This window comes from Megascapheus bottae, chromosome 13 (genome assembly GCF_031878675.1).
Source record: "Megascapheus bottae isolate mThoBot1 chromosome 13, mThoBot2.hap1, whole genome shotgun sequence".
NCBI lineage: Eukaryota > Metazoa > Chordata > Mammalia > Rodentia > Geomyidae > Megascapheus > Megascapheus bottae.
This window is the reverse complement of record NC_143521.1, coordinates 2,906,424-2,920,909: the sequence shown is the minus strand read 5'-3', so window position 1 is coordinate 2,920,909 and position 14,486 is coordinate 2,906,424. Positions and strand designations below refer to the sequence as shown.

Genomic DNA, 14,486 nt, shown 5'->3' with positions numbered 1-14,486 from the left:
CTGCCTTCAAACAATAATCCTGTATCTAAGCCTCCTGAGTAGCTAGGATTAGTGAGCCACCAATAGGCTGGATTTTGATGTTTTAAACAATCCTGAGTATATTTTATGTTTTTGTATATGGAGGTCCTACAGTTTGAACTCAGGAACTTGAACTCTTGCTTGTTTTTTGTTTTGGGGGGGGGGGTTTCTTGTGTTTTTCCTGCTGAAGACTGGCACTTTACCACTTGAGCCACCACACCTGTAGTCTGGCTTTTAGCTTGCATTTTTTGTTTCCTGTCCTGTCCTGAGATTCTCAGATCTTAAGGCCTTCTGAGTAACAGAAGCATGCACCCTCAAATACACTTCTTAAAAATATTCCGTTAGACACAAATGTGAACATGTGTAAATTCTTGGCTGACTGAGGTTTTTTTTGGCTTCTACAAAATGATTAGATTTTTTCTTAGCTCTATAAAGTGTTAACTTGTAATTAAGTTCTTTAGGAAGTAATTTTAAATGTTAGTAAGGTGACAGAGTAAAATTTAATACACACATGCCACCTATTTCTAGAAGAGGATTTAACCAAAAAAAAATCTTATTGAAAAGTTAAGTGGAGGTAAGAGTGTCATGGATTTTTCTGTCTAGGTTTAGTTAGCATCTACTGAAATCCTCAGATCTCAGCTTCCCAAGTAGTTTAGTATTGTAGTCATGAACCACTATACGTAGCTTTCAACAGACTCTCTTGCTATATCAGCTGTCTTTCTTTTCTTTTTTTTTTTTTTTTTTTTTTTTTTTTTTGCCAGTCCTGGGCTTGAGCTCAGGGCCTGAGCACTGTCCTTGGACTTTCTCAAGGCTAGAGCTCTACCACTTGAGCCTCAGCACCACTTCCGGCTTTTTTCTATGTATGTGGTGCCGAGGAATCGAACCCGGGTCTTCATGCATGCTAGGCAAGCACTTTAACCACTAGGCCAAACTCCCGGCCCCATCAGCTGTCTTTCTTATGGGAACAAAAGTAAATTTTCCCCTCATTTTAAATGTTGAGGAAATTATATATGAGGTAAGGTTTTGTTTCTGGCACAATTAACTGTGAAAAAAAGAAATGCCTTACTCTTAAAAGGTCTTTTAAACTTTGGATAATAAAGATCCTGCTTGGGGTAAGAAAGAGTTACCTTGGAAGCAGATAGGAGTATGTGAAAGAATAAGAGTTTGGTGATAGAAAGCTAATGCCTGTTAGTGATATAAGACATACTGCCTTCAACCACAATGGAATGGTTAATGGGTCAACTAATCACGAGTGGCTTGGATAGACCACAAACAAGTTGGTACAAAAACAGATCAAGGGCTGGGAATGTGACTTAGTATAGTGGTACAGTGCTTGCCTAGCATGTATGAAGCTGGTTCGATTCCTGTGCACCACACGAACAGAAAATGCTGAAAGGGGCACTGTGGCTCAAGTGATGAAGTGCTAGTGCCTTGAGCAAAAGAAACTCAACAACAGTGCATAGGCTCTGAGTTCAAGCCCAAGACTGACCACCCTCCTCCAAAAAAAAAAAGATGGAACCCAGGTGCTGATCACTCAGAATTGTAATTCTAGCTAGCTACTCAGAAGGGTGAGATTTGAAAATCACACTTTAAATCCAGCATGGGCAGAAATGTCTATGAGGCTCTCACCTTCATTTAACTACCAGAAACCCTGAACTGGAACTGTGGCTCAAGTGATACAGCACAAGCCTTGAAAAAAACAATATTAGGGACCAAGCCCAGACCCTGAGATGCCCCAGCACATGGAGACACACACACACACACACACACACACACACACACACACACACACACACACACACAAAAACCACAAAAGCCCAGATCAATAGAACAGTGAGTTCAAGTAGAGTGAAACTTATATAAGTGCTACACTATATAATACAGGAAACCTCATAAATCAGTGAAATAATTTGATAAATGATCACTGGGGCTAGGCTCTTACTGTCCCCATGTGCATAATCCTTGCTACTTAGGAGGCTGAAATCTAAGAATTATGATTTGAAGCCTGCCAAGGAATGAAAGTCCTTGGGACTCTTATTTCCAGTTTACTACCAAAAAATTGTAGTACAGCTGTGCTTCAAGTGATAGAATGCTAGCTTTAAGTTACACACACACACATACACACACACACACACACACACACACACACACACACGGATAGTTCTTAGATCCTGAGCTCAAGCCCTGTGTCCAGCACCAAAAGTAAAAAGAAAAGATCATCATTGGGGTAGGGGTAATTATCTAGCTCACTTGTGTCATAATTAATATAAATTCTAGATGAGCTAAAGACTTAGCAAACTTTGTATTATCATTAATTAAGAGATCAACTGGAGACAATAAATTGGAAATGAATTTTTCAATCTGGAGGGAGGGCAAATGGGAGAAAGACATGGAAGGGGTAACAATGTTCAACAAGAAATGTCCTCACTACCTGACGTATATAACTGTAACCCCTCTGTACATTACCCAAACAATAAAATTAATGTAAAAGAAAAAAGAGGCAATCAACCGGGACAGAGATTTAGTTAGAATATAGCTTATTTACTTAATAAGAAAAATGCTCACAATATAAAAATGATATTCAAAGGAAAAAGATAATTTACAGAAAATAGAAATATGTATATCTTAAAATAGTTGAAACATATTGGTGATTGAGTGTAGAAAGGTTAAAGTAGGACACTATTTTACCTATCACCTTAGCACAGATTTTCTTAGAAAAAATGGGTAGACAATTTTATTTCCTCCTAATATTATTGTAAATATTTGAAATGAATAATAGTTTACATTGAGAGCTTTATAAAATAGTTTTTCTCTTTCAGATTTATATGTCTTTTCTTTTACTGGTGTGTGTGCACACACATGTATGCATGCTATTCCTTGGGCATCAATTCAGGGCCTGGGCCCTGTTTCTAAACTTTTTTGCTGAAGGCTAGAGCTCTGCCACCTAGGCCACAACATCATTTACACCTTTTTGGTAGATAATTAGAGGTAAGAGTTTCATGGACTTTCCTGTCCCAGCTGAGCTGATCCTCAGATCTCAGCTTTCTGAATAGCCATGATTATAGGCCTGAGCCACTGGCATTTGGCTGGATATATGTTTTAGTTTTTGACCAGTCCTGGAGCTTGAACTCAGGGACTGGGCACTGTCTTTAAGCTTTCTTGAGGCTAGTGTTCTACCACTTGAGCCACAGCACCACTTCTAGCCTTTTCTGTATATGTAGTACCAAGTAATTGAACCTAGGACTTCATGCATGCTAGGCAATCACTCTGCTACTAGGCCAAACTCCCTGCCCCTGTATTTTTATTTTTAAAAGCCCAAAACACTGACAGAATAAAATTCGAAAACATATTAATTCAGATAAGCAAACTAGACTTAAAGCATTGTTTATGTTTAACTCCATTTTCCTCATGTCTGATTTTATGAAATGCTCTTTCTCTGTTGTTTCATCTAAATTATCATTGGCATTAGCATTCAGTGTAACCTTTGTGTCTTAAATTTATGTCAGGAGCTAGCTTAGGTGCTATTTGGATTAAATAAGTACATTAGAAACTCTGTCCCCAATTTATTTACACTAACAATACTAACTGAGCAACTTTATCATTTAAACATGGCAGTTGTATGTATATTTAATGATAAAAATTTTATTCTTTGTGGATTACTTTTCTTTTTTCTTTGTGAATGACTTTAAATTGCTTAATGATTGAATATCTTGAAATGAGTGGTGTCTATGTTGAAATGAGTGGTATCAGTGATTGAGAAAATACGTGAGTCTATAACTTAAATATGATGGGATAGATAATGATAGATGAAGGGGAGGGACTTGTATTCACCTCTACTTTTTATAGAGTTATAATTTGAGTGGCCATTGGAGGCCAGGAGTTTGGCCTAGTGGTAGAGTGCTTGCCTAGCATCCACGAAGATCCAGGTTTGATTCCCAGTACCACATACATAGAAAAAGCTGGAAGTGGTGCTGTGGCTCAAGTGGCAGAGTGCTAGCCTTGAGGAAGAAGCCTGAGGACAATGCTCAGGCTCTCTGAGGTCAAGCCCCAGGACTGGCCAAAATAAAAAAAGAGTGGCTATAGGAGTCATTCAATCAAGTTTGCTGTTTGGTTTGCATTTATCAAATAACTTTGGATTTATGATTTATGTTTCCATGAAGACTGTCCAGTAGGGGAAGGCAGTTTGGTCTTCTTGAAGTTAGTAAACTCAGACCAGTTCTTCTGAAAGGACTGTCTAACAGATTTTTGCTATACGCAAAGTGAAATGAATACAAATACATCTTTCTGTGTTTCAAATGCCATGTGCTGGGTCAGGTAAGAAATCAGAATTACTGAGGTAAAAAATCCTGAATCCTGATGAAAGTTGTAGCAGAAGTAGAATCACTAATGTTATTGAATAATTCTTTTCTACAGAGTCTGCTTTGCAAAAATACTTGTTGGATACTGCATCCAAATTCAGAGAAATAAGTAGAGCAGAATCACTTTGAAGTCATAACCACAATTATTCTTATCCCTTTGTAATCCCAAAGATTAATTTCCTGAAAGTAATTCCCAAAGGTTTATTTCCTTGCAGTAATTCTTAAAGATGTGGATTTTATCTGTTTTAAGGCCACAGAGAGTGAAGCTGGTGACATGGATCTCAGTGGGCTTCCAGAAACGGCTGTGGATTCTGAGGATGACGACGACGAGGAGGACATTGAGAGGGCATCAGATCCTCTGATGAGCAGGGACATAGTGAGGGACTGCCTAGAGAAGGACCCCATTGACAGGACTGATGATGACATTGGTGAGTGGGCATTAGGAAGGAGTCTTGGAGCAGGAAAACTGTGGAGAACCCATTAGAGCTTTAGCAAGTTCTGGGTTTATGACACCTCCATAAACCGTAGTAGTTCTTTGAAGAAAAAATAGTAGAAACAGTACCTTCTAGAATGTACAAATAAGTATACCAGCCTATAAAACCTTTCCACAGAGCTTCCTTTTTAGCTTAATTTATAGCCCCCTAAAGTTCTTTTAATTTTCTTGCAAGCACTATTCCTTATTGAGTTTATTGCCACTGAACAGATTCATTTGCCTTTTTGTGAAAAAATATGTTTTCTCTTCTGTTGAATGCAGTGCTGTTTATTAAAATCATATCTGTTGTTCCTGTATTGTTAAGATATCAACTTTTTGAGAAGCTTGTCTCCCAGAATTTCTGAAAAGTAGTAGCTATGCTTATTTCTACATATGAATTTGAAGCCAAGCTTACTTGCTAATGTGCTTGTAAGTGTATTCACTCCTAGGAATCCTAGGACCCCCCTTTACTTGGAACAAAGATAATCTTACACTTGTACACATTCAGGTTCAATCAGATGAAATTTTTACCATTTAATCATCTTTTAACAAATGTAGAAAGAAAACAATTCCCTACTAGTTCTGGTAGATTTTTGGACATATACTTGTAACTCTTTAAACAATAGAATGGTACCCTACTTACTTTTGCTTTATTATGCTTTTGAAGGTATTCAAATGTAGAATAGTATAACTTTTTGTTATAAGGGCATGATAAGTTCAGGTAGAAGACTTTGTCTTTCCAGTAATTCCTTCCTTCGTATGCAAATAAAAAACTGCAGAGATTTAAAAAGTATTAGTATTAAGCATTTTTTAATATAATGTTAACTCAAGCAAACCAAGAAAAGCCAATTTTCAGAATAGGCTTCATCCTAATGGATCAGTATGTGACTGTAACATCTTTTAAGAAATGGAAAAGAAGGCCCCGTGTGGGTGCAAGTGCACAAAAAAAGAAAGTAGAGATATAAAAGAGAAGTCCATGGCTTTTCCTTTCCATGTGTCCTAAGGACTTCCCTAGTCCCCACACAAGCCCTGAATTCTTACCCCCAATCCTCTGTAATTCTACTTAACATTTGTGGCACTTTTAGACTTAAGCTTTGAGCCTCTGAAAGCCAATTCTGTTTTGCATTGGTATTTTTTTTTTTTTAAGATTGGTAGTAGGAAATTCTTGTTTTTAGTCACTCGAGTCCTTTACTATAGTAAGTAGGCATATCAGAAGTTACCATGTAACCAGTGAATTGGATGATAATTTTTAAGAGTTGAAACTCTTAGATGCTTCTGGCTTGGCCTTTTTGTAATGTCATAAGTTTTTCATGTGCACCTAGAGAACCATGGACATTTACTATTTTTAGATCCAGATCCTTTTTCTTTTTATTCCTTATTCTTACCTAATGTACAGTTTTTTCTATCTAGATGCATTTTAATGATTTGCTAATATCAGAAAGGAATATCATGCTATGCTAATAGAATAGGAATCTGTCCAAAGCAAAGTACATGCTTATCAAAGGCATTTAAAAATGATTCTATCAAATATTACTAAAGATATTTTTTTACTCTTTCTGTCTGATCATGTTTGCGGCAAATGTTAGACTTCGGTTGCCTAAACATAACACCAAAAGCATTTTTTGACAAATTATTAAGTAATAGTCTCTTATTTTCTTTAAACCCATGAATCTTGGAATGAGAACGAAATGGATGCAGGGCTGAAGAAGTCAAATGTATGTTTTATAGGATAAGAGATGGAGGCTCAAGGAAATTTAGGCTGAACACAGCTCACTGTTAGAGGACGGTGATTTGTGCATTTCTAATCATTTGTACAATAGTGACTCCTACCTGTCACATGACTAGTTACAGGTGGGTTACCTCTTAGAGCAATGCATACAATCCTTTTCTACTGCCCTAGGACTCAATATATGTGTGACACAACAAAGACACAGGTGTTCATGCTACATATAAAAGTTTCACTAAACAGAACTTAATTCTTTCTGTAAGTGATACTGATGCTTTGATAACTTCTATTTTTTTTTTCTTCTAAAACTACTGGTGGCAACTGCGAATTCAATTCTTAACTATAAAGTGTGGGCCAGGCTGAAGGAAGAACATTGTGCTACTAGACAGAATCTGATTCATCATCCTCATCCTCCTGCTTACTAGAGCTCCCTTATGTACAGGAGAATAAGGGTACAGACTGCCCCAAACATGGTGTCATTACCCAATTAGGTCAGGGAACCCTCAGTCTGCCTTTCAGGAAACATGTTTTCATCTTCCTAGTATGCCTTTGAATTGTTTTTTGTTTGTAGCAATAAGCAAAATACATCTAAAATGTGCTGCTCAGTTTTTGTGGGGATTTGGGAACAATACTGGGATCCGAGCTTCATGCTTGCTAGGCAGGCGCTCTGTCACTTGAGCCATGTCTGCTTTATGGTTTTGTGGGTTTTGCCCAGGTCGGCCTCAGACCAGACTCTTCTTACCTATTACTCTCATGTAGCTTACAGATGTACACTACCACTTGTTCTTTTGAGATTTAGTCTGGCTAGTTTTTGGCCCAGGCTGGCCTTGAACCATCCCCCTGCTGATCTTCACTGCCTAGTTAGCTGGGATTATAGGCATATTCCACCTTGTTCAGCCTTGTTATTGAATCGTAACAAAAGCAAACAATTTGATTATGCGGGTGACTAGAAAAAAAAATCAAGAATTTTTATAGTTGAAATGGTTCAATGGTATCATCAGCCTAATATGACAGCAGAAGCACTCAGTTATTTACACTGTGATAAGTACTTATCATTGCTGTGTTTGATTTTCATAACTGTCTGATGAAGGCAGATATTATGTTATTTTGCAAATAAGAAAACTATACCTTGGGGAAATTAATCAACTTGCCTAAAGTAAAACAAATGGTAAGTGTGCAGATTCTGACGTATACCCTGTGCTTTTTTTTTTTTTTTTTTTTTTTGCCAGTCCTGGGCTTGAGCTCAGGGCCTGAGCACTGTCCTTGGACTTTCCCAAGGCTAGAGCTCTACCACTTGAGTCTCAGCACCACTCTGGCTTTTTTCTATTATGCGGTACTGAGGAATTGAACCCTGGTCTTTGTGCATGCTAGGCAAGCACTTAGCCAAACTCCCGGCCTCTACTCTGTGCCTTTTAACACTGCCTGTAATATCCAGTGTTTGAGTTTAGGAGACCGGTGGTCCTGAATTTTGTCAGGACTTCCCTTCTAGTTGTTTCTTTGCCCTTGGTGTCCTTTTGTGGAATAGACATACTGTTCATAGAGCCACAATGGAGGAAGGAAAGAGGAGAACCTATCAGGTGATTAGTCAAAGTATTCAAGAGTAGGAAAGCTGGGACTACAGAAGAGAGCACAGTTCTCAAGAACCTGTGAAGCCATCTATCTTTCAAACAGTTGGGACTATACCAAAGTATAAAAAACATCCTTGATAGGAAGTAATCATACTTCTTTCTGCCTGTGTCTTTGTTATAGGGTCTCACTATATAGCTTGGGCTGGCCTCAAAGTTGTACTCCTCCTGCCTCTGCCTCTCAAATGCGATAATTACAGGCATTAGCTAAAGTTCAGCAATTTTTTTAGTATCATTATTTATGATTTATGGTGTAATATGTTCTTGTTTCTGGATAAATAAGGAAATGTGACCAGCTCCACAATAGTGGAAATCTTTGTGTACATGCAAGAAATTCAACTTAAACTAAGATACTTAAAATGTATAGGCAAAGTGTATAGTTTTTGCAAAGAAAACCTAAAACATTTCATCTGGAGATAGGTTTTTGATGAATGCTGTAATTCTGACAAGGACTCTCTTGCTTTTCAGAACAACTCTTGGAGTTTATGCATCAGTTGCCTGCCTTTGCCAATATGACAATGTCGGTGCGACGGGAACTATGTGCAGTGATGGTATTTGCCGTGGTGGAGAGAGCAGGGACCATCGTACTCAATGATGGAGAAGAGGTTAGTGAACATTTCAGCTCTCAGGATGCTTAAAGAGGATTCCAGATAAAAGCCAGAGGCAGTGAATTTGATATAGGCACAAATTCCATCGTCCTAGCCCTGGGGTATTATTTTATTTTATTGTACCAGTCATAGGACTTGAACTCAGGGACTGGGCACCCTCCCTTACTATTATTACTATTTTCAGTACTCAAGGCTAATGCTCTCCAACTTCAGCCTCACCTCCACTTCCACCTTTTTGGTGGTTAATTGAAGATATCTCATGGACTTTCCTGTCTGGACTGTTCTCAAATTAGGATTCTCAGAGCACAGCTTCCTGAGTAGCTGGGATTACAGGTGTGAGCCACTAGCATTTATCTGCCAAGATTTTTTGATATATTAACTTTTTACTTTTTGCAATTTATGTTTCCAAGTGTACGATAAACTCTTGATAACTGCAGGTATTTGGTTCCAAGAAGACCACCAGTGAGGAAAAACAGATTAATACTTAGGATGTACAGAGTACTCAAATTTATCTATACTGCATGTACAGTTGTTCTGAGCCTCTATAACTTGAAACTTTATGGAGTGGTTACATTGCTATTACAAAATCACTCTTGTTCACATTTATACTACTTACTGAAACCTAATTCTTCATGCTTTTAATTTTTTCCCTACCTCAACTTTTTTCACCAAGTCTCAAAAGTTCACTTAATCACTTCCATTAAGCAGCTTCACTTTTACTTTTCTGTTAAGGCACCATCTTTTTGGGAGGCAGATTTTCACAGAAGGACAGGAAAACACTCAGTGGATTTCCCGATGATTTAAACACAACTGACAATAACAACAGACTAACTAAATCAGTTTGAGCTGATTATTTTTAATGCCTTTTTTTTTTTTTTTGGTCAGTCCTGGGGCTTGAACTCTGGGCCTGGGCATTGTCCTTGAACTTTCTTTGGCTAGCACTCTACCACTTGAGCCACAGTGCTGTTTCTGGCTGTTTGAGTAGATTTTTGGAGATAGGAGTCTCACAAAGTTTCCTGTCCAGTCTGGCTTTGAACTGTAATCCTCAGATCTCAGCCTCCTAAGTGGCTAAGATTACAGACATGCCCAGCTGAAATGTCTTTTTATCAGAACAAAATACCTTATTTTTCTGTGCTAGCACTGAGGTTTAAATTTGTGGCTTGGGTGCTGTCTCTGGAGATAACAGTCTGGTAGAATTTCCTGTTCATCTAGCTTTGAACCATGATACTCAGATCGCAGTCGTCTGAGTAGCTAGGACTACAGTTGCGATCCATTAGCACTCAGCTCAAAATGATATTCTTACCAAGGCAACAGTCACCATTTTAGTGCACACACACACACACACACACACACACACACGCACACACGCACTGGGGTATAGAAAAACCTTTTCCTCAATTTATTTTAGAGAAAAAGACTCATAAAATTAGAAGGGCCAGATGATATTATTAGGCATGGTAAGATACGTGGTTGCATTCAGTGCTTTTGTTAATTGAACAATATTTCTCAAGTTACTAGTTCCCTCTTTTACATGGAAGACCTGCTAAGTTGTTTGGGGGGATTACTTTCACGCAAAGATAAGGTATAGTCATGAGATTTTCTTTGTGTCCTTTTTTGTTAACTAGCTGGACTCCTGGTCGGTGATTCTCAATGGCTCTGTGGAGGTGACTTATCCAGACGGAAAGGCAGAAATCCTGTGCATGGGAAACAGCTTTGGTGTCTCTCCCACCATGGACAGAGAGTATATGAAAGGGGTTATGAGAACAAAGGTGGATGACTGCCAGGTAAAATTCCCTAGTATAAGAGTTTAACATAGAGCTTTTATTTTAATCTTATTCTCCAGGAAATTAAAAATAAATATTCCCCAAAGTTACTTAGACTCTGCAGAATTAGGTTCTTTAAAAAAAGAAAGGTTTATAATCATAGTATTTTAAAATTAATTACAATTAATATTTTATTCTTCAGAAATATGGAAGTCAAATATAAAGAAATTATTAGTAGATTATAATAAAGATAACCTGACATAAACGTGCAGTATTTATTTAAATACATGCAAAAAAAGGAACTGATTTTAGAAGAGCAATAGAAATAAATCATAGTATATGAGCTAGTTTTAATAAGTAGATATTTAAAGTGGCTGGTAGCTTATACCTCCAGATCTGAGGATTTCAGTTCAAAGCCAGCATAGGCAGACAAATCCAAGAAATTCTATCTCCGATTAACCAGTCATGGCTCAATTGGTAGAATGTTAGTGTGAACAAAAATGTCATGTATGAATATAAGGCCCTGGGGCCAGGAGCATGGCCTAGTGGTAGAGTGCTTACCTAGTATGCGTGAAGACCTAGATTCAATTCCTCAGTACCACATACATAGAAAAAACTGGAAGTGATGCTGTGGCTCAAGTGGTAGAGCCCTAGCCTTGAGAAAGCCCAGGGACAGTACTCAGGCCCCAGTTTATGCCCCAGGATTGCCCCTCCCCCCCAAAAAAAGAATGTGGGGCCCCTACTTGCATTAAAAGAAAAATTGATAGCAAAAAAGAGATAACATATTGATAACTTTTTGGTATTCATTACTTAAAAGCATTTAATATTAGACTATTAATATATGAATAAATATAATTTTAGTTCAGTTTAACCAGTAACCTTTGTATTATGGAATCAACTTTCAGATTCCTTTGTTATTGCTCAGTGTTTATAATTTATATTTTGTCCTGTAAAATACAGTTTCTGGAAGGTAAAATGTATTGTAAATAAGTGAAAAACTTGACTCAGATTCATTCCTATTAAATTGTATTTGTTAAACTGTTAGCCTACAGTCTGGACAGCATCTGAATATAGTTTATCCTTAAAAAACTTAAATGTTAGATAAATGTAAAATAGTGTCACTCATTTAAATCTTTAAGTACTAAAAGAAAAAAGAAATGGACTGAAAATGTGGCTCAAGATATCCTGAAACTGAGATATTACCAAAAAGAGAAAAATGGAGGTGGGGGATGATAATACTTCTTCTACAGTATCAAATAAATACATAAATAATCCTTCTATAGCTTTTCCAGATAATTCCTTCAATGAATGCAATACAAAAAAATATAATTCAATATTTTAAACCTGTGATGCCAAAAGATAATTATATAGTTAACTCTTAGTTGTTTAGTATAATGAAGGAAAACAGATAAATCCTAAAATGATTACTTGGTATGGGAATTTATATTCATCAAATGTTGATATGTCATATTTTAGTACAAGAATTTTATTCCACAAAATAATGAAACCAAACTGAAAAAATGCTAGAAAAATGTTAGGGATCACTCTGTCCTGTTGTTTCTTAACACTTTTCCTGAATCCCTTCTTCACCATGTTGAAATTACAGAAATATTTGAGTTTGAGTATGTTCCTGAGAGACCAAAACAGTTATGTTATTTTTGAGAATTCAGCAGTTACATTATTATCCCTTAGTTGGCCAAACTGCTTTTGCTAGAAATTCTGTAACTGTGGAACTGAAAGGATATAAGAAAGCTATGTTTCAGGATAACAGACTAAAAATTAATATTATATAACTGAGTATTGTGGATGTGTAAGTTATGTCAAGTGTACCAGAAAGCATTATTTACCTAGGAGATCTTGGAAAGGAAGAAAGGGGAGGTATTGAGTTAGGAAGGAGAATCTTATCTATTTACAGAATGAAGAGGTAGTAAACAGCTTAGAACCATAGAAGAACAGGGTAGAGTTGGCACGGTGGCTCATGCCGTAATCCTAGCTACTCAGGAGGCTGAGATCTGAGGATGGCATTTCAGTCAGTCTGGGCACTAAACTGTGAGACCCTTATCTCCAGTTAACCACCAAAAAACCAGAAGTGGTGCTGTGGCTTAAGGAGTAGGGTGGTAGGTAGCCTTGAGCTGAAGAACTCAGGGACAACACTCAGGCCCAGAGTCCAAGTCCCTGGTAGACTCAAAAGCAAAATTAGTTAAGATACAAGAGATCACTGTAATTTCTCATTGAATTCCCTCAAGTACAGAGGGTCATAAGTGAGGTACCTGTAACCAAAAGCTATCTTTCTTCCATTCTGCCAGGATTGTGTTCAGTTAGGGACTTGGAGTTCTACTTCTTCTGACCCATCTGCTGAGACCCAATTTGTTTTATCCCTTAAGGGGAACAAAAACATGAGAAGGGGTATCAAAGGTTGAGAAGTAATGCACCCATTATCTGATGAATGTAACTGTAACCCCTCTATACATTATCTCAACAATATACAATTTTAAAAATCCTAATTTAAATGCTTATTTGGGACAGCATTTTAAGGTACTTTAAAATGCAAATTTAAATATAAAATACAATGACATGGATCCAAAAAAACTATCCTATGACAGAAATGCTGTTGGCTTTTTGCTTTTTTCTTTGTCCCTTTATTTCTCTTTCATTCTTCCCTTCTCTCTTTCTCTCCTCTCTTTCTTTTTAGTGCTAAAGAAGCCTTCCATTTTGTAGACAAATGCTGTACTAATGATCCAGGTGTCTAGACCTTTCGATTGATTTTTTTTTTTTTTTTGGTGGGTCATGGGTCTTGAACTCAGTCTAGGTTCTGTCCCTGAGCTCTTCAGCTCAAGGCTACCACCCTACCCTGAGCCAAGCCCAACTTCTTGTTAAGAGTCTCAGGTGCTTTTATGCCCAGCCTGGCTTTGAACCTTGCTCTTCAGATCTCAGCTTCCTGAGTAGTTAGGATTACAGGTATGAGCCACCTCGCCCAACTCAGTTGATCTTTTATAAATAAAATCGGTTTTAATATTATCTGTCTGTCTATATCAATCATCTGTGTATGTGCTAGTACAGGGGCTAAAACTCAGTGCCTGGACATTGTCCCTGAGCTTTTTCTCTCAAGTGTGGTGTTCTTTCACTTGAGCTACAGGTCTATGTCAGGCTTTTTGCTGGTTATTTGAACATAATAATCTCACAGATTTGCCTGCCCTGATTGGCTTGAACTGCAGTCCTCAGATCTCAGCCTCCTAAAGTAACTAGCATTATAGGTATGAGCCACTGACACCCAACTTGTTTGAATTTTATTTTGTATCAGATGCTAAGATAGTACAGGACTACCTTGTATCTGAAAGGATAAAATATTACTGAGAATTCACAGATTTCCAGCTGAGTTTGTTACACAGCTAAAATTTACCTGTGGATTTCATGGTAAATCTATAAATTTCTTAAAGCCAAAATAAATTGTTAATAAAAGCAGATAAATGGTTTCAATTAAAATCTATTATTTTTAGATACCAGTTTTGTATGGCTACATTAGAATTCAGTTTGACTTTGCTTTTTGGATGATTTTTCAGTTTGCTACAGAAGAAATGCCAAAATGTCTATCTAGACACTAAGAAGTCAGATTTATTATAATTCCCTTAAATCTTGAGCGAAGATTAATTTTAGCACATCTTTTCATAAAGCTTTTTCTTTCATACATCTATCTTCTTACTCATTTTAACTCGAGAATATATTTTTATAAGTTAAATGAGAAAATGATTATATAATTACATTCTCTAAAAGTAAGTCTAAGGAAGAATACCTTAACTTATTTGGGGATAAAACTTTTCTAAATCTAGAATACAATGTGGAGACTAATTTTATTCTGTGAAAAGAAATAAAATACAGATTTTTTTTCTAATTGTATTTTATTGTTCAGATAATGTAT

General features: G+C 37.0%; 1 protein-coding gene across 7 annotated transcripts in view; it reads left to right on the top strand.

Annotated features, from left to right (window-relative positions):
* Rapgef2 (Rap guanine nucleotide exchange factor 2) overlaps positions 1 to 14,486 on the top strand; it is a 239,606-nt gene that overhangs the window by 190,841 nt on the left and 34,279 nt on the right. For all 7 annotated transcript variants that reach the window (XM_090343182.1, XM_090343178.1, XM_090343183.1 and 4 more), the window contains 3 exons: positions 4,627 to 4,804; positions 8,668 to 8,804; positions 10,433 to 10,591. In XM_090343182.1, coding sequence (XP_090199308.1) covers positions 4,627 to 4,804; positions 8,668 to 8,804; positions 10,433 to 10,591 — 474 coding nt within the window. The remainder of the gene's footprint in view (positions 1 to 4,626; positions 4,805 to 8,667; positions 8,805 to 10,432; positions 10,592 to 14,486) is intronic.